Raw genomic sequence first — 21051 nt, 5'->3', positions numbered from 1 at the left:
AAGAATCATCGGGCAGAGTGAGTACCATCCGTGGGAGGGAGGGAGGGAGGGAGAGAGAGAGAGGGGGAGGCACTGGTGCAGTGCTTTTGTTTAAGCTCCCTTCAGAGGGTTCGCGTGTTCAAGTCCCACTCCAGAGATCTCAGCAACAAAAATCCAGCCTGGCATCGCGGTGCTGAATGAAGGGCTAAAGTCTCTGACCTCAAAAATCATACCATACAGATAGCTTTTGAAGATCCTTGACTGATATTTATCCATCAACCAATACTGGAAAAATAGCACGTTAGCGTTTTGCTGTTTATGGGAGCTTCCTGTGCACAAAATAGCTGTTGTGTTACAACAGTGACTGCAGAATCACAGAACTGTTACACCAGGGGAGGGGGTCATTTGACCTCTGGAGTACATATTGTAAGAGCCGTTCAGCTGGTCTAAGTCTTCTGTCCTGTTCCAATAGCCTGCAAATTATTTCCTCTATCCAGCAGCTTTTTGAAATTAACAGTTGCATCTGCTTCCATTACTACAAGTATCAGTGCATGCCAGGCGGTAACTGCTCAAAGCTTTTCCTCTTGTAGCTTGTTTTTTTTCCCAATCACCTTCATTTTATACCCTTGGGTCTTGACCCTGCCACAATGAGATCAGTTTCTATCTATCCTATCTATACTCTTCATAATTTTAAATAGATTTTCTTTCATGTACTCGATTCCATGAAGGTTAATCCCAGTTTTTCCAGACTATCCACATAAAAAAGGCACTCATTACTGGAATTATTTCAGTAAATCTCTTCTGTGGCTGAACTGGTGTTTTAAAAAGGTTAGTCATCAATTTCGTTTGCTTATATTCCATTCCATTATTTAATAAAATTCAGTATTTTGTATAGTTTTTTTAACCACTTGCCTACCACTTTTAATAAACCATGTACATTTATGCCCCTCGCCCATCTCTCTGTTCCTGTACCCCTTTTAGAGTTGTTCTCTTTAGTTTATATTTTCTTGTCTTATGCTCTCTACCAAAAGGTATCTTCACATTGCTCAGCATTAAATTTCATCTGCCACCAACTTGCCCATTTCACCAGCTTTCTGTATGTCCTTAAAATCTATAACTATCTCCTCACAGTTTAGTATGCCTTCAAGTTTTGTAGTAAGAATAGCATGGCCCATGTACTGAACCTGGGGAACCCCACTGTACACTTCCCTTCAATATGAGAAATGACTTTCACTATTGGCTCCTGTTTCCTGGTACTTAGCTAATTTTCTATCTATACTGCTGCAGTCCTATTTATTTCATGGGCTTCACTCTTAATAAAAAGATAAGATATCTTTACTAGTCACACGTACATCGAAACACACAGTGAAATACATGTTTTGCGTAGAGTATTCTGGGGGCAGCCCGCAAGTGTCGCCATGCTTCCGGGTCCAATATATCATGCCCACAACTTCCTAACCCGTATGTCTTTGGAGTGTGGGAGGAAACCAGAGCACCTGGAGGAAACCCACACAGTCACGGGGAGAACATACAAACTCCTTACAGACAGTGGCCGGAATCGAACCTGGGTTGCTGACACTGTAATAACATTACGCTAACCGCTACACTACCGTGCCTACCTATAAAAAAGCCTATTCTGTGGCAATTTATCAAGTGCCTTCTGGAAGTCCATATATATTGCATAAACATTTTTCCCTCATTGACCCTCTCTACTACTACATCAAAAAGTTAGATACATTTTTCCTTTAATGAATCCGTGCTGGCTTTTTCTAATCAATCCACATTTTTCAAGTGATATTTAATTCTGTTTCTAAACTACTTTTCAAAGATCCTTCTTTGGAAAGCAGTTAAGACAATCCTTGATCGTTGAAGACACAGTAGAAATCCAAGACTTTCTTTCTTACATAATAGAGGGGATGGCTACTTTGCTTGGAGAGCGTGCAAACCAAGCATCACCTGATGAACGTGTGAGAGATTGGTAACTGTTGGTTAAACCATATCATGATACATTAATGGCACAGCGAGTAGAGCTGCTGCCTCGCTGCACTGGTTCAACTGGGTTCAATCTTGACCTCTGGTGTTGTCTGTGTGGAGTTTGCATGATCTCCCTGTGGGCTTGCGGGTTTCCTCCTGGTACATCAGTTTACTCCCACATCCCAAAGACATGTGGGTTAGTAGGTTAATTGTTAATTGGCCACTGTAAATTGCCTCTAGAGTGGAGGTGAATGGTAAAATCTGGAAGGGGAAAGGATTTGATGGGAACATGGCAATAAAATGGGAATAGTGTAGGATCAGAGATTAATAAGCACAGAACAAACCTTTCAACCCAACTTGTCCATGCTGACCAAGATGCTCATTTAAGCTTGTCCCATTTGCCTGTGTTTAGTCTATATACGTGTGAACCTTTCCTATCGATCCTCTAAATCTTTCCTATCTATAAGAAATTAATTGTAATTAAATGTAACTTGAATGCTTGATGTTGGCATGGTAGGTTGAAGGGCTTGTTTCTAGTGCTGTATGACTGTGACGTTTGTGGCAGTGTAACTACAAAATGTTAAAGAGTGAAGATAACCATATTTTTCAGAAGTTAAGAAGTTTATTCTGGTCAATAACTACAATTTAAAAATTGCCATTTTACAAAAATATTTTCTTCCCATCCCAAAAATATATAAAAAAAAGACCTTTGCACAGTAAACAAATTGTGAACTGCACAAAACTTGTTAATTAAAAAAACTAGTATCAGTAAAAGTGACCAAGAAGCGCACAAATTGTAATTGAAGCACAAAGGAATCTTGTGACCGTGTCTGGTTTGGCTTCTCAGTCCCATACCAATGAGATTGAATCAAGCTGCTGGGTGGCACAACAGCACAGCCAGCAGAGCTGCTGCCTCACTGCTCCAGCCATCTGGGTTCAATCCTGACCTCCAGTTTTGTCTCTGTGGAGTTTGCACATTCTTCCTGTGACCAGGTTTTCTTCCACATCACAAGATGTGCTGGTTGGTAGGCTAATTGGCTGCTGTAAACTGCCCTTAGTGTGTAGGTAACTAATAGAATCTGAGGGTGGAGGGATGGAGTTGGAGGGAGAATAAAATGAGAGGAGTGAAGGATTAGTGTAGATGGGTGTGTGAAATTTGATGAGGACTTGGTGAGATGAAGAGCCTGTTTCTGTACTGTATGCCTTTATTATTTCTCTGCCTAATCTCAGCAATTACAATCCCAAATGTACTATATTAGGAAACACGGGGAATGTGATTTTCTTTCTGAATTACGTTTACCTCTGCCCTTTTAAAATTGTGTTTTTAAATGAGTTCTTAATCCTCACAGGAAGCTTGCAATGAACCAAGGAGAGTTTTTAAAAGTAAATTTTCAAATGTTAAATAAATATAGACCTAGCATCAAGCAATATCTGCAGTTCATTCAGAATTTTTAAGTACTTTTTGGGGAAAAATAACATTTAAACTACAATGCTCAAAAAGAAACTTTTTTTATACAGAGTTGATCCTAATGCCGAAACAAGCCTTCCATTTGTCTGAATGGTCATGGGCAGTAATGAGCATGAGTTCATTAAACATGAAAGTATACTGAAAAAAAAGCAGCAAGCAGAGGCTTTCTGCATGTGGTTATCATTATGTTCCCTGATTATACCACACCTTTGATGTTGTTACTTGCTTAGGATAGACTTTTTTAAGATGCGGCTTTCCATTGCCCATGGCATATTTCCATAGCTTTCAGCCTTTGAGGTTTGACACAGTCCTTCTGCAGCCTGTTGATGGCCAGGGTTTTGTAGGTTTCTATTGTGATTAATATTTCTTTTATTTGTACTATGAACCCCCAAGATGCATGCACCTAGACAATTAAAACTTTCTTCAAGTCCTCTAATTAGCTCATAAGTCTCTTACTGCATATACTTTTACTTTATACACAAAACATTCTCTGTTAATTTTTTTCTACCACAGCAGATTCCAAGAAACAGCATTTAAACTCACATTGTTATAAATGTATCCGTAATTTAACAATAACAAGATCAGAAAGCAACAAAAAATGCTTATTTGAAATCTTTTGTTCCTGAGGGGTCAGGAACAAGGGGCGACAGATACACAAACCAGAGGACAGGAGAAACTTCTTCAAACACATGGCTGTGGAACTTACCTCCAGGATGAATAATCACAGCTGAAGCCATATTGGATAGGAGAACTGAGAAAAGGGGATGAAGTGATAGTGGAAAGGGGTGGTAAATTTGATTAAAATTATTCATTTATGTGGATGATAAATGAACTGGTTGGACCAAATGGCCTGTTTCTGTATGTTAATTAATTTAGTTGTCTATTTTTCTGAATGTCACATGTGCAGTGACACTGGGTTTGGGACAATGATGGAGAAGATTGACTCCCTGTCGGGCTGCTCATCGTATTGATACAAAACCCCCCAAGATGCTTGCACCTAGGAAATGCTATTGGAAAGTTCTTCAATTCCGTGACAGATTTTAATCAGTTACATACAGTTCCTTGAAATCTTAGCATTTGTTATCACTCCTTGCAGATTGTTCAGCAGATGGTGTTCCAATGCTCTATCCTTTGACATATTTTAGGCCCATAGATAATAAGATAACATACTTTGTCTACCAAAATCTCCTTTACTGTATTTTGCAGGGTCCTAAATGTATACAGAGGACAACTAAAATGGTAGTGACGATAGTTTAAAGGGAATATTAAGCCATGATTTCCACACAATTTTGTTATGATTTTTGGAGTTTAATTCCAAATCTTCTTCATATGATGGCTTGGAGTTCAATTTAGGCTGTTCACATCATGAGGTAAAAATGTTACTGATTAAGCAATATTCATTTATACATGGATGTCTTTTACCCTGTGGGAGTATTTAATACATTGACACCAAGCATGACTGGACTTGTGCCACTTGTAGCAAGAAAATTAATTCCTCCATATAACATAAAAAAGTGATGTGAGCTGAATTGGAGTCTTAGATCATGGAAACAGGCCCTTTGGCGAACCATCAAGCACCCATTTACACTAATCCCATTTTATTCTCATTCACATCAACTCCCAGATAATTCCTTAGCACCTATTCACAAGCAGCAGTTTACAGGAGCCAACTAAGAAAACCAGAGCACCAGATAAATGCCACATAATAATAGGGAGAACGTGCAAATTCCACACAGACAGCACTAGAGGCCAGGATTGAACCGGGGTTGCTGGAACTGTGAGGTGATAGCTCTATTTAACTGTGCTACTGTGGTGCCTTAGTTAATAATCTGTTGTTATTGTTAGGGACTGGTTCAAGTATGATTCAGCACTTGTAGAGCATGCAATGTAATTAATTAAAACACAGTTTGCTGCTGATAATTTAAAATGTTTTGCATAAAGAATAAATTATGTAACAATTTGAATTAAGATACACCAATAACACTCCAAGCTAGTAAGTCAATTATAAATAGTTCAATTATCAGTTAATCTGAATCAAGCAACTTTAAATTAAAAGTAGAGTCTATGTTGAATCACTTGCATTCATTGAATTTTTTCCCTTAACATTTAGCTCAATTAGCATAGCTGGTCCACTAGCAAAACATGTTTTAATAAGATTTGTAGACTTCTATAAACACTGATTAAAGTAAAACTAAAGGCCACGTGCGTATAGAGTAAAGTGGAGGCAGCATCTTGAATGACTGAGGCTGCAAGTTTTTTTGTTTCCTTAATAGGCAGTCCCTCAGGGTCAAGGATAACTTGCTTCCACTCTATTTCTGTGGGTTCTGAGGTGACTGTGGGTTCTGGTGTGAGACAGACTCTACCACAGGTGGGGAAAGAGGCCATTTAAATTGGAATTTTATGTGCTCATGACAAATGGAATCAGGGTTCAGATCGCACCCCAAATGCACCTTCACCATTTTGAGTGGTGGTGGATTCCCACAAATTGGTGGTGATGTTACGCATTTTCAAAGAGGTTTCAACAATATCCTTGTCCATCTGGTATTCTCTTGCCATCATGATGCTGCTTGTTTGTGTTTGTTTTCAGGAGTCTAGTTTTGGGAATGCAAATAATGTAACCTGCCAATTTGAGCTGATTGAGTATAATTAGAGCTTCAATGCTAGAGATCTTGATCAGGGAGAGGGCTCTGACATTGGTTTGCTATGCAACCAGAGGACTGGAGGATTTTGCATTGGTTGCATCTCTCCAGTACTGGTGTAGATTTTCCTTGGATGGTGAAAGGCTGTGCTGAAGCACTGACAGTGATGGTGAATTCCATCACTGGTGTCTGTTCTCGTTGAGCGTTAGCATCTGAGAAATGGAATGTAGTCTTTCTTTTCAAGGGACTTGTCACGTAACTTCTTTGTTGGAGGTGTATATAGCTGGACTAACTTGTTAGACCCTTGTTTCATGAATTAAGTGTAGGCCCATCCTTCAGTGAATGAGTCGATGATCGCCTGGAGCTTGGCAACTAGATGTGCACATATGCAAGCATCATGGGCACACCGCGGGCCTGACATTGGGATACTTTGTTTCTTGAGTAGAATTGACACAAGTTAAACGGCCTCCTGTTTGTCCTGTCAATTAGTTCCACTCCCATGGGGTGTTTAGAGGATTAAGTACTTAAGAAATAGGAGCAGAAATAGGCTGTTTGGCCCCTTGAGCCTTCTGCAATGCTCATTAAGATCATGGCTGATCTCCCTCAGTGCTATTTTCCTGCACTATCCACATATCCCTTCATTCCCTTAATATCCAGAAACGTATCAGTTTCGGTTTTGAACGAACTCCATGGCTGAGCGTCCACACCCTGCTGGAGAAGGGAATTCCTCTGAGTGAAGCCAGTTCTCATCTCAGTCCTAACTGGCCTTCTCCTTATTCCTGAGCCGGGGATACGTCCTCCCTGAATCCATCTTGTAGAGCCCTGTAAGAATTTTGTAAGTTTCGATGAGATCTGCACCCCTGGAAAAAGCCTTTAGAGTAATTGCTAGGCACGGTTCATTCAGCTGCGGCCCTTCATTTCCCTAGCTCTTTCCCTCATCCCGGGACCTAACCCAGATTCCTGAAACCCTCTGTTATAAAGCTCTCTGGTGTCCACAGATCACAATGTCCCAGAGCCCAGACTAGCAAACTACTGGTTGTGGGTTCAGTTACTACCCGGGTTGTCTTTAAACTCACAGGGCCTGTGTCTCAGGAGCTACCTCTCAACTACCTATGTAGTATTTTGAAAAAGAATGTAAAAAAAATTCAAAGGGATGAAAACTAATAAACAGCAATGATAAGAACATGGAAATTAAGAACAGAGAGATAACGGATAGTCAGTAATGGCCCAAAATTAATGTTAAGTTTATGGAGGCTTCACAGTAATCACATGAATAACATGGAAAAATAGAAGTAGGGGTAGGCCATTTGGCCCTTCGAGTCTGCTCCACTATTGAATATGATCAGGAATATAATCCTCTATCTCAATACCAAATTCCTGCTCCCTCCCCTTACCCATTGATGCCTTTTGTGTTTGGATGGCCAGCAAGTTTTCATGTAACATATAATGTAACAGGATAGGTAGTAATGTAACAAGATAGCACACAAGATCACTAGAGACAGCAAAACTGATACATTCAATCCTTGTTAGTTGAACAGTAACTGCAGACAAACCTCCTGGAATCAGCGTACAAGATGAAACTTCATGAGGATCTATTGGAGTCGGTGATTGAAGAGCATATCTTCTAGTCAAGTCTGTACTGGTTACTTGCTGAGTAATCTTTCTGGCTAATTTCCAACCACAGGTAAAATTTCTCCTCTCTTTTCATGAAATTGATATTGGTATTTCCTTTCCTCATTCCTCCCAGGAAGGGAAAGACCTTTTCAAGAACAGACATATACCAAGATGACCACCAACTGCCTAAGAGGGAACTCTCCTTTAGTCAAGACCGTCATCATTTAAGACTCTCCGCCAAGTATGAAACTCTTAACACAAAAATATAATAATGATGTCAGACAGAATGGAGTGTTAAACAAACATCAATTCCTCTGGGTAAAGTAAAATCAACAAATGAATTAGGAGCAGGTGTAGGTCACTTGGCCTCTTGGGTCTGCTCTACTATTCAACAAGATAATCTGACTGTAACCTCAACACTGCATTCCAGTCTACCTACAATCAATAACCTCTCACCTCCTTGTTTATCAAGAATCCATCTACTATTCAAAGATATTCAAAGAATCTGCTTTCACCACACTTTGAGGAAAGAAATTTCAAAGACTTGCAAACCTTTGAGAGGAAAATAAAGTGCCTCATCTAAATCACAAATGGATGTCCACTTATTTTTCAATGATGTTCCCTAATTCTGGATTCTCCCTCAAGAGGAAACAACCTCTTAACATTCACTTTGTCCGTCTGGCTTCATCAGTTCTTTGCTTCATTTCCAGTTTTTATTGTTGTTTGAATTCCCCTATAATATTTCAGGATGTATTTTAGTTTTTAAATTACACCCCAAGAAAAACTAAGAATTCAGAGTCATGAGATTACTTTCATTTTATTGTGATTTTTTATTTTAAAAAATTAAGCTTTATCTCTGAAATAGTTTTCTAATTCTAAAAACATAAATATTTTTCTATTTTTTTAGATAGTATGCCAGTGAGAAGCTAAAAGGAAATGCTGCCGTCATATTGGACACCATTACCAGACACACAGAAGCAAATCTTTCAAGAATCTAAAATGTGAGATTCTTTTGGAATTTGTTGATAATTTGACTGTTCTCAGAATGAAAACAGAGGGTGAACAAGCAGGTTGGAAAGACAGGGTCTCCATTGCACCTTAGGAGGCTCCTTTAAGCTTCTTGAAAGCCAAAATATATATCCAATTGAGTTTGCAGATTGGACAAATGTTGCAGGTCATTCTATTTTTAACCCTAAGAATCTTTTATAATTGGTGGTAATTAAAATCAACACTTAGCTCTGTTCCCTACATTCTAGCCTCTGGCACATCCCTGATGTTCATTGCTGTATTCTGAGCTGTCTGTGCCTTAAACTTTGGAATGCCCTTTCCTGACCTCACCAATTTTCTGTATTCCCTTAAGATGTTCTTTAAAACCTTTCTGTTTGGCCAAGCTCCAAGCTCTCGACAACATATCTTAAGGTTTCTTTGTGTGTCGCAGTGTCACACATTTTGTTTGATAATGATCCTGAGAAGAATCTTAGGATGCTCTACCTTGTCAATGGTATTTTGAAAAAAAGGCTAGTGCTTTCTAGAATAAACCTGCTGGATCAGTTGATATTATCAACACCTTGTCAACAGTATGAAATTGCAAAGTAAATGAGTGGAGACCCGTTAGTAACAAGCACGGCTCCATCTTTATCCATTATTGTTATTGTGCAATCATCAATGATTTTTTAAAAAACTTAAAGCATGCAAATGCAACCATAACAAAACATGGGCTATATTTGCAATTCAGTTCCCTTGTGGCCAGGAAGGTTCAACAATTATAGGCTGTACCACCAGTCAGAACAGGAACACTATTTATTTAACAGAGACAGCACAAAGTTGGTGGATGTTAATCACAATTCTCTGATGGCTCTAAACCCCAGAGGTATGATCCTCCTGTAAATACATGCTGCTTTTGGACATGGTGTTTAAAATAAGATTAAGTTGGTTTCCTTGCTTGAGCAGCAGATTTGAAACTGTGGGTTTTAAATGCAGGTTCATTGTCACTATGTGTTTATGCATTGACAAAGGCTTGACACCAGTTTTGTCAAGAGGAGGTGACAAATGATAAAAACTGAAAGGCAGAGCATCCACCTTGCTTGAACTCATTTGTCTGAAATATGATTAGCTGATAGGTTGTTACTTGTAAAAAATAGTTCTCACTGTGGCTTGATAAACCTTGCAAACAAAGAACAGAACATTGCCTTTTAATAAACAAATTTCTCGTTATCTACAAAAATTGGGTAAAAATATTAGTCTATCCAGGAGAGATTATAGTAATTAATTAATACTATGTCAGCAGCCCGTGTGACAAATATAGCTGAGAAAGAAAAGAGGGATAAACCTATGGTGAAACCATATCAAGATGTCCCTATCTATTCCCCACAAGACTGACTTGGAACTAACATACTATTCTGTCACTATTTGCTGGAATTCTGTAACATCATTGTTAGCTTTGTTACTGGCTAAATATCATAAATTCTGGGCCCATGTGTCGAAGTTTAGGGAAGAAACAAGAGGGAAAGAGAATGCGGAAATAATTAATGTAAAGCCAAGCAAGGAAGCAGTAATAGGAGAAATTGAGGGCTGTGGAAATAAGGCTTCTGATATACAACAACTCTGGTATGCAATGATGAATAGTAGTTTGATTCAACACAGTTTTGAGAATTAACTGGAAACTTTAAAAGTCTGTTAATAGCTTACTTACTGAGATGGGATGCAGTTCATTGCAATTTTTCTAACATGCTGCTATTTAGATTGCTAAATGTGTCCATTTCTTCACCTGCAATTTTTGCTGTAGTTTCACTTTGAACTGTGCTTTTTGTCAGCACTTAACCAGAACTGTGAATGAGTATGACATCATTCAGATTAGTTACAATAAATTCTACAGGACATTAACAAACCACAGTTAAAACTGGACTTTAATCTCAAACCAAACATGGACATAAGAGGCTAGATATTTACTTCCTTCATCTCAGCCTCAAACTAGTGTGACTCAGAGTGTATTTTTTTCTGGATGACAAATCATAATGTTCTCTTCCTCTCACAAAATGAGTCTCTTTAAGCAGCAATAAGAAGGGACATTCTTATTATGATTGCAACAAATGTAAGCAAGTGACACAAATTCTCACCCTCATTTCCTACATCAAGGAAGAGGAGAGCACGCAAGGGGCCCTGAGAGATGAGGAAACCATCTTGGGGAAAGGAGACAAATCCAATTATGCTAGCTACAGAGGATTCTCCCTGCTCTCTGCCACAGAACAATCATCACAACTGTTCTCTTTAGGCATCTCCTCCCAGCAGCCAAAGAGCTCCTCTCTGGATCACAGTGAGGATTCTCCAGAATGGACATGATTTTCATTGCTCCACCACTGCAAGAGAAATTCAGGGAGCAAAATCAACCACTACATATGACTTTCTTAATGTTACAAAGGCTTTTAACTACGTCATTCAAGAGGGGCTGTGATCAATGCTTCTAAAATTTGGCTGCACTCAGAAATTTGTCTATATTCCGCATCTATGTGATGCATGCAAGCCATGATTCTAACCAAATAGTCCCCACAGATCCAATTCTAAAGCAGAATAGGGGCAGGCACTTGTGTCATCACTCCAACCCTTTTCTTAACTTTCCTTGTCACATTGTTGTACCTCACTTCAAACGTGCTTCCTCATGGAGTGAAGGTAATCTACAAGACAGATGGGAAACTATGCCATTTTTACTCCAGAACTAAGGTCACTCCAAGCTCAGTCAGTAAGCCTGGTATATGGAGACAACATTTGCACATATGCCAAACTACCAGGCCATTGTCAATACTTTCACTGAAGTGGATGGGAGAATGGGTGTTACACTGAACATCCACAAAACAAAGGCCCTCTACAAACCAGCACCCAGCACACAATACCACCCCCTGACAATAAAGACCAAGGATGAGACCCTGAAAATGTGGACCACTTTCCTAAACCAGAGCCACCTCTCAGTGAAGGCAGTCATCAATGATGTGTCACAAACCAGCAACAAAAGAAACACACTGAGCATGATTTAGTGTTAAAAACTATTTTATTAATCACTACTTATGATAATACGTAGAATAAAAGTAAAAATGTTAGTATGTTAGAATTCAAGAATGTTAAACCTCGAACGTTAACCCCAAAACTAAACTCTTCGTGTGTGTGTGTGTGACAAAGTCCAAAACTCCCAGTTCCTGAATGGTTCTTAAAGTTCAGTTCCGCAAGCCATAAGGTGAAACATGAGCAAGGGCTTCTTCAACAACCACCGTTGTCTGAAGATAAGACGTAGATGTAGAAAAACAGAGAGAGAGTACATACGAAATCCAAATGTTCCACGATGGAACCCAAACGACACTTCAGTGTTTACTCGGTAGTGACTTCCTCACCCCGAAAAGCATCCGAACCATGGTCGTCCACACACAAATACCTGTTTCCTTCTACAGGTCAGCAACAAAGTGAACTCCACCGGATTACTTCCAACTTCCATACATGGATTTCAGTGGCAAACACAGTTATTGTTTCTCATCCATCGATAGAGAAAACAAGCAGGCTGGTGTCTCTCTCCCTTCTCTCTCTCTCTCCTTCTTCTTCTTCTGACTTCTTCAACAACGTCATTACGTCCTTTATCTTCTATTGACGTAAGCACGCCCCACACACACATACACACACACTCTCTATCTTAAAGGGACTTTCACTGAGTCCGTAACAGATGATATTCATCATCGCCTTCATTGCGTCAACATAGCCTTTTACCATCTAAGAAAAAGAGTGTTTGAAGATGAATGACATAAAGCTGGAACATAGCTCAAATACACCAACAAACAGTGATCCCTGCTCTCCTGTTCACTTAGGAGATATCTACAGCAGGCATCTGAAAGCAATGCTGCCTCCACAAAATTCTTCAAATCTACTGGAGCTTCCTCTTCAGGCCAACATCTCCAACATCAAGCACTTATTACAATCAACCAACACTGATGGTAGGTATTATCATTAGCATGCATGACACAAGACTCCTGAAGAAGGACATCCACTCCAAGCTCCAGCACAGCAAGAGAGGACCTGCATGGACAAAGGAAGTAACTTAAGGGTGTTCTCAAAGATTCCTTGAACAAATGTAACAGGCTTACCAATTAATGGGAATGCCTAGCCCAAGATCGCTCAAAATGGAGATAGAGCACTCAGGATGGCATTGAGAACCCCTAGTGTCTCCATCAGGAACATGTGAAAGCCCAGCAAAAATGGCTGAAGGAGTGCAGCAGCTCCCATACTATCCACCCAGCTGCCCCATTAAGTACCTCCTGTGGTACAGTCTAAAAAGTAAACGTTGGCCGCCCCAGAACTGGACTGGAAGCAAGTTATTTTTGACACTGAGGAACTGCCTAAAAAAAAGTTAAAATCTCTAATAATTATCAATGCAATAGCAATTGTTCCCTATAAATTATTTATAAAATTATCAATTTATTTGATAATCTCAATCAACATGATAATTTCTTCTAACTTGCTTCAGCAGTACTATATCTGAGCAGGCCACCAACACTAACTGGAAGCTGACCGAGTCCGAGGGACAAAATAGAATGTACTTAAGGAACTCTGTATTCTTTAAACAGTGCCATGGGATCATTATGTCCAGTTAACCGATTGGAACAGGTAGATGGATGCTGGATTAACCTCTAATCTAAAGGTCAGTGCCACAGACAATGCAGCACTTCCTTCACAGAAGCATCATCCTTGGTAACGTTGTTAAGTCCTAAGGCAGAACTTGGGACTCAAACATCCTGACTCAGAAACAAGAGCATTATCAACAAACCCTGACTGAAGCTCACAGTTTTCTCTTCAATTATTAAAAGCAAACATGTATCACAGCCTTTTTTCAAGTTTTACCGCAGTTCATCTATTGACATGGCTAGTTGATCTCAGGCCAGAAAATTAACGTGAAACAGTTGTCACCTTAAATGGAAATAGATACAAACTCTTGACCAGTCTTTCAAAAGAATTATATCATCTGATATGTTGAAAATAAAAACTAAAAAAATGTCAACTGTATTAATAAAAGGTAAAACAATTTAAAATAGTTAAAAACAAATCACAAAAATCACACACTAAACTAAATGCCCATAAAAACCTTAAAATATTCATTGTTCCACAAAGGAGCAGTCCATGACACAGAAGAGCTACACCTTTAAAACGTGTGCTTTCTAGAAAGCTCAAAGTGCATCATTATCTGCAAGCACTTTAACAAATCTGAAAAACTCTACATCCATTACCACAAAGAGATCCAAAATACTTGATTTCAAGTGTTCAGGCAATGAGGATAATTTACTGTCTAAACCATGTAAAGAAAGAATTCAATTATAATAAAAACAGAAAATGCAGAGTGCACCCAGCAGGCCAGTCAGCATCTGTGGGAAGAGAAACAGAATTAATGACCCTATGTCAGAATTAGGAAGTTGCACAGAGTGTGGGGGAGTATGGATAGGACAAAGGGAATGTGTCTGATAGTGTGAGGCCAGGTTTACCCCAGGCACAGTTGTTAATGAAGTCATCTGGGTGATGGGTTAATGGGAGCAATGAAGGAGAGAGAATGTCATCCTTCATTCATGAAAGCTATGGAATACAGGCAGTTAGATAGTGGGAATGTAGACAAAGCAACGTAAATATTGTGAAATGCAAGGCTGAAGACATGCCCAGCAGATCAAGTTGTGATAAGAGGAAGCCTAAGTTAATATCTAATGATGAACTGGCCATCCTGATGCAGGGAAAGGGAGTTACCTGAAGGTGTAGAGTTTGGTTATGAGGACAGATATGAATTAGAGTTCAGCACTAATGGAATAATTTTATTAATTGAGAGGTGTGTATCCACAAATATCTAATAGGTTTGCAATATAATTATTAAAATTGATAAATTGGTATTTAGAGGACCACTCAAGTATTTATATATTGAAGGAAGAATATTAATGTACTTAAATCTTTTAGGGAAAAAAGAATTACATTCAAGAAGCCTTAGTTACGTTTTGGCTGAAGGCAAAACTTTGAATGCTACAAAAATATCCCACAACATGTTTATAATACCATCTGACTGCTATTAGGGTCAGTTCATAATTGTGACTAACGGTTGTATTAATCTTACAACAGAGCAAAAATACCTGCAGGATCAAGGACAAGATGACTGGTGGCAGCTGTCCCAAGGACAATGGTAAGATGCAAAGCATCATGGAACTATTGCAGTGCAGGTGTTGTTACCTCCGAATTTATTGTAACTTTCCTCCCCTCTGAGGAAAAAAAAGCAAAGTTTACCCACTGTTTTGCTAATTCTACCGTCAACCCATCATATGTTTTCAGGAATCTCTTTCAAGAGGCTCTAGTGACAGCTGTGTGGTTTTCAATTACGTCATCTAAAAAAAACAGTAATAAGATCAATAAGTGTAATACTATTTTGTAAAGAATTGTTTTTTAGGTGATGATTTGGTCAAGACAGGATTTGTACAGCTGACTAATCCAGTATATGTGCTTATTGGATGTGGGCCAGGGAATTTTTTTATTCAAAAATAAACTTTATTCATGATAAAAAATATATACAAAGTTAGGAACAGTGCAAAAACAAAACCTTAACATCCAGTAGTGTAAACTTTAAAGAGACAAACACACAAACAAACATAACACCATTGCCACTTATGTGGCTCCCTGAGGTGATACCCCTTTCATTGTTCGAGAGGCTTCCCCACCCAACTCTGCCCATCCATGTGTGGTAGCGGAAGGGGCCTATACTGTGGTCCTTCCCCACAAAACCTTAGCATTGGATGCCCCGAGCTTCAGTGCGTCCCTCAGCACATACTCCTGCAGCCTGGACTGTGCCAGTTGACAGCATTCCCTAATGGACATCTTGCTGTGCTGGAAGACCAACAAGTTTCGGGCAGACCAAAGTGCGTCCTTCACCGAGTTGATGACCTTCCAGAGCACTTGATGTCTGTCTCGGTGTGTGTCCCCGGGAACAGCCTGTAGATCAGAGAGTCCTCTGGGAAATGCTTGTACTAGTTTGTATTCAATGTGGCTGCTTATGTTACACTCTGCACCAGAGCCTCCACCTGGGCCCACTTCCTGACAGTTATGATGACAAAGTAAATTTAAACATCCAACTAGTTGCGATCTATTCCTTCCAGCCTATAAATACAGAACATGTACAAATCCAAAGGATGTAGTTTTGTGCTGGCCACACCTCAATATTTGGTGGACAGTCAGAACGAAGACACAGAAGGGACCCACCTCACCTTTTCTGTCCATCCTGTTGCCAACTATTCTTGAACCAGCATACAGGAAAAACAGTGTGGCTACACTGGAATTATATGTACACCATATCTGATAGGAAGCAAAGTTCTGGATAGGTTATAGCACAGCTTTCAGACAAATCAGCCAAAATAATATGCCACTCTCAATCTGCATAGAGAAACGTCTCCTACCAGTAAGTGCTACAATTCAAAAAGTCAGATGATTTTCTTCCCCTCTGCCTAATTTAGATGTTACAAAATTGAAAACCCATGGTATACTAGTGTTTTAATTAAACTTTCTCTTTTGTTGACCCAGTTTCTGAGAAACAGGATGAATCAGTTCAGAGTATGAAAAGAATCAAATTGAAACAGAATCTTAAATCCCAATATAATGAAGCCAAAAGGACAAACAAGTCATCTGGTGAGAAAATAAATTACTGTACTGCATCAGCTGTACTATGGTATCTGTAGTGCATCTAATTTCTTAGCAATTTTGAGATTTACATTGTATCTGAAATTCACACTGTCTGTCTATTCCACTAACACTGTAACTTAAACGCATAGACTGCATGATATTCAAGTTTGTGTCTTTAGTATCTCAAGGTATCTTTGCCCTTCATGTTGTGTATCTGCCACCCATGTTTGCTACAAGCCTCCATCACTCAAATTGTACATTCAGACCACTCACACTGACATTTTTAATTTTTACACGGCATTCAAACAATTCCACAAGATATACAACAACAAAAATGATGTTGGAGGAACTCGGCAGGTCAGGCAGCATTTGTCGTCATTTTGGGTTGAGACTCTTCATCTGGACCCTTCTTCATTCCAGATGAAGTGTCTCAACCCGAAATGTCCACTGTCCATTTCCCTCCACAAGTGCTGCCTGACCTCCGGCATCTTGTTTGTTGCTCCAGATTCCAGTATCTGCAGTCTCTTGTGTCTCTACAAGAAGTACTTATGTTTAAAAAGAACCAGAAAATGCTGCAAATACTCAGTAGATCAACCAGTGTCTGTGAAGAGAGAGAAAAACAGAGTTAACACTTCAAGTTGATGATCTTTCTTCAAAAATAATTTTGTGTTACTTATATAGCTACGATGATGTTTTGTTGTCCTTCTCATGCTTAATATGTGTATTTTTCCCACACTGGGCCCATGCATTCATACACTACTCATTTCAATGTCATATTTTGTACAAATATCATTCTCACATTGCATGTATTTTGCATCTAAATATCAGCAATCCCATTCAAATTAGATAGCTTTGTCTGGTAAATCTATATCCTTAACTGTTTATCTGCCACTACCAACTAGCAATATCATTTGTGCAGCATGTTCTCCCACTTCATCTTCACTTAGAAGTATAGGTGAAGTGTCTCTGCAGTTAAATTGCAGGTGGTAGTTTGTGTGTGGGCTAAAATATTTTTCTTTGAAATGGATATGTATGATCTTTTAAGTCCAGGTTTATTTGAATCCAGAACCAGGAAATACTGTATCAGGATAATGGAGCACCAATTAAGCGCAGAGATGAGAAGAAATTCTCTTAGTACATTGGATGGTAAATCTTTAGATTTCTCAACTTTAGAGGATTGTACATGTTAAATTGTTCAACATATTGGAAGAGAAATCAATAGATTTTCAGACATAGAAGGTACAGGGTATGGCCAGGTAGATGGACACAGTGCAGAACCAGCCATTTTCTCATTGAATAGTGGAGTAGGTTTGAGGGCCATTGGCTTTTTTTTATTCTTAAGTGATAATTTATAATCTTACAGTTGCTGTTCCAAGTTTAACAATTCAATGTGCTTTCACTATATCTCAAAATAGTATTATAAAACACTCCTTAAAACAGCACAATATAGCTGCTGTCATAAATTAACAAATATTTTGCAGTACATGTAGAAATTATTTATGATTACTCAATCCCTAACAGAGAGGATTGTATAACTGACTTTAATTCTACAACTTACCTGCACAATTGAAAACAAGCGAGTCTTAGGAGTTTCTTCATTTAATTCCACAGAGTCATGGATTACAAAAGAGGGAAAGGTCCACAAGTCTCAAGCGATTGCACTAGAGATAAAGCACGATCGATTGAAAAACTGCAAACTCCTTGTGGAGAAAGCAATTAAGGTAAAAAAAAATTATCAAAAATTTAGTTCAGAGTGTAGTACTCATCAGGTCAAGAATCAAGGACTAGAGTCAGAACATTTGCAGCTTGCATTGTTTCAGGTGCACACACACAGTAGAACTTCAGTTTTCTATTTTGTTGCAATCTTAAGATTGTAGGGTAAATCAAGAATCTTATTTCAATATGAGTCTGGGTAGAAGTGTTGTTAGGCTCCTTTGAAGAGGTAATCTTACATTACTTAGGATTGACACTTCATGGCAAGTAACCAACCTGAAATAACTTTTGCATTAGTTATACCTCCTGAACATGCTTTAGACAAACCTACAGTTCATCTAAATGATTTACTGATATGAATAGGACAACATATAATCTTTAAACCATATTTACATTTTCAAGTCAAGGAAAAGTTCTCTCCACATAAAGTTAACCATGACACTATCAGTTACACAGCTTTAATCATGTACTATCTAGTTTGAATCCATTTTGCAGGTGCATCTCAGGACAGTAGCTACAAAATAAGTGCAAGACCATGGTTAAATCCCTATACTATTCTGCTATTGCACTATTATAAGCATAAATCTGCTTAGGTTCATTCCCAGGGTTAGGGCTTACAACTTGTCACATGTTTTCACATCATTGCATTTTATTTTGCATTTCAGATTTTTTGAAAATTTGCACTGTGTAGTTAGTAGTACAATTAATTTATTAGAAATGACCTCCGAAAGCATCTGGTTAAATATGAAGCTTATGGAGCTAACCATAGACATGCATGATTGAATTTCAGAATACAGAATGCCGTGATTCCAACACCATTAAAATTGTGGGAATGCTGTTGGAGAAATCTGGCCACTCCGAGCTAAACAATGTCAGTCTTAAACCTTGATTAATATTGCTCTTGGGAGTCACAACATGGGTGTGGTTCGGAAAGAGTATTCAGTTCATTTTATTTCATCCATTTGCCAGGGGTTAGGGCAGAGGGAAGATGTATTTGCTCTCCCAATAATTCTCTATTTTGATCTTGAACAGAGGTAAGGTTTTTGCATGCATTATCCAACCAGGAGGAACCTTCTAAATGTGAATGATTCTTTGCATGAAGATTTTATTGACCGTGTCTTAAAATTATTTTTTACTGCTGGTTATTTTTCCCTTGGGAAACCAAAACTATGAAGCAATGTGCACACCTTTTTAAAGCAAATATAATCCACAGACAGAACAGCTTAATTGTGTAAAATGATCTTGATTTTTTTTCTGAATGATTTTCCATTTAAAATTTGTAGGTGGTATCAGGTATGTGATGCCCAGAATGATGGGATAGAAAAAATGTCCATTTTGCTATAAAGGTGTGTGGCCATTTAAACTTAGAGAGTAAAAATTCCGCAATATCATTCTTTGATGTGTACCAAGCATTTTTTAAACCATTAACCTTAGACATAATATAATGTGAATGTCACAAGTTCTCAATTTGTGTACTTGATGCACACCTTGGAGTAGTGAAGTGGAGGTGTCACCCTCATTTCTTAGAGGATATAAAGCTGCCCCTAAAAGTAGGATTAAGTTACACTATAATCATGAAAGATTAGAAAGGCTGTTGGCATTGGATGTTTAAGGATACACACACTGGTTCAGTGCAAGTTGTGTTGTGGGTTACGTTGTGAGAGTGGTGGAGTAATGCTTCTTACCGTAGTATAACTGATTTGGGAGGATTGATGTTGAAACTTGGAACAAAGACAGAAAATACATCCCTTTCTCTTGCACTACCACCCTTCCTCTAGATAACTACTTAGCAAGGAAGATGAAGAAAATACAATCAGAGAAAATACTACTGCAAAATCCAGTCATTAAATACAATGTAAATAATTTAGTTTGTGCATAAAGAAAAGAAATGCCATCGGGAGACCATGCAGATGCTGGAATCTGGAACATAAAGCAAACTGCTGGAGGAACTCAGCAGGTTAAGCAGCATCTGCGGGATAGTTGACATTTCGGTCATGACTCTACATCAGGACTGAGTGTGTGGGGGTGAAGATAGCCAGTATAAAGAGGTGAGAGGGAGGGGTGAGATAGGAGCTGGTAGGTGATAAGTGAAACCAGATGGGGTGGGGTATAATGAGCAGATGGAGCCAGGCAGGGGAGGGGAGGGGAGGGGAGGGGAGGGGAGGGGAGAAGGTTATCAATACCATCAGACCATTCACCATAATGCTTGAGACTTGTACTAATGTGGTGCTGTTTTCCATTGTACTTGGTGAAAATGTTAAAAGTAATTTCACCAAATAATAAATAATTGTACAACATTCTTAATCCTTAGCTAAAAAAGATATTTACCATCTTTGGACCATATCCAGTGATCAGACAATGTCTGCGCAACAGGGGCTGGTTAGAGAAGAAGATGCCCAAACCACCAAAGAGCCTTCAGAAAAAGGAGAAGATTATCTTCATGGAAAATGATCTAGATGATGGAGCTGGTGATTCTGATGGGTGCGATTCTGATGGTAATCATAATTTTTCTTCCAAAGCTGGATGAATAGATCCATGTAGATTCAGCAATTTGTACTGATGTAATTTTAAGCATATTTCCTTTAATTTTAGTCAACCATGGCTTTCACACAGCATTCTGTGCATAAACCACATTAATGCCAAAATCATCCATACACCATCTTGTGCAAACAGAGCAATGATTTTGTGGGTATTTCAAACATAATCATTTACATGCTGCTGAGTGACCATGTGAAGTCTCAAACAGTTTTTCTAGACATAGGATAATGGATGCTTAGCCATCCTGTAACCACAATGCAAAACCACAAAGCTTCACATATTGTGTATTCTGAATGGATTTCGAGTATGATGCCACATGCAGGGCTACACAGAGAGATGGGCAGAACAAGTTTTGGTTGAAAAATCCAGAGGTTTGTCCCCAAGGTCTGGGAATCATGATTGGTCACAGAAAAATCTGCAAAGCAGATTAAATCAAATGTCTACACCAAAACTAAG

General features: G+C 38.8%; 1 protein-coding gene across 1 annotated transcript in view; it reads left to right on the top strand.

The window, feature by feature from the left end:
* Positions 1 to 12662: 12662 nt before the first annotated feature.
* The window catches only part of LOC127571316 (tubulin tyrosine ligase 3-like), a 33308-nt gene continuing 24919 nt past the window's right edge, over positions 12663 to 21051 (top strand). Inside the window, exons 1-5 of the mRNA XM_052017589.1 lie at positions 12663 to 12743; positions 14800 to 14860; positions 16246 to 16350; positions 17956 to 18065; positions 20369 to 20552. Coding sequence (XP_051873549.1) covers positions 12663 to 12743; positions 14800 to 14860; positions 16246 to 16350; positions 17956 to 18065; positions 20369 to 20552 — 541 coding nt within the window. The remainder of the gene's footprint in view (positions 12744 to 14799; positions 14861 to 16245; positions 16351 to 17955; positions 18066 to 20368; positions 20553 to 21051) is intronic.

The sequence above is a fragment of the Pristis pectinata genome, chromosome 6, assembly GCF_009764475.1.
Source record: "Pristis pectinata isolate sPriPec2 chromosome 6, sPriPec2.1.pri, whole genome shotgun sequence".
NCBI classification, from domain to species: Eukaryota; Metazoa; Chordata; class Chondrichthyes; order Rhinopristiformes; family Pristidae; genus Pristis; species Pristis pectinata.
Note: the sequence above shows the minus strand (reverse complement) of the source record. Positions and strands in the feature narration are given on the sequence as shown.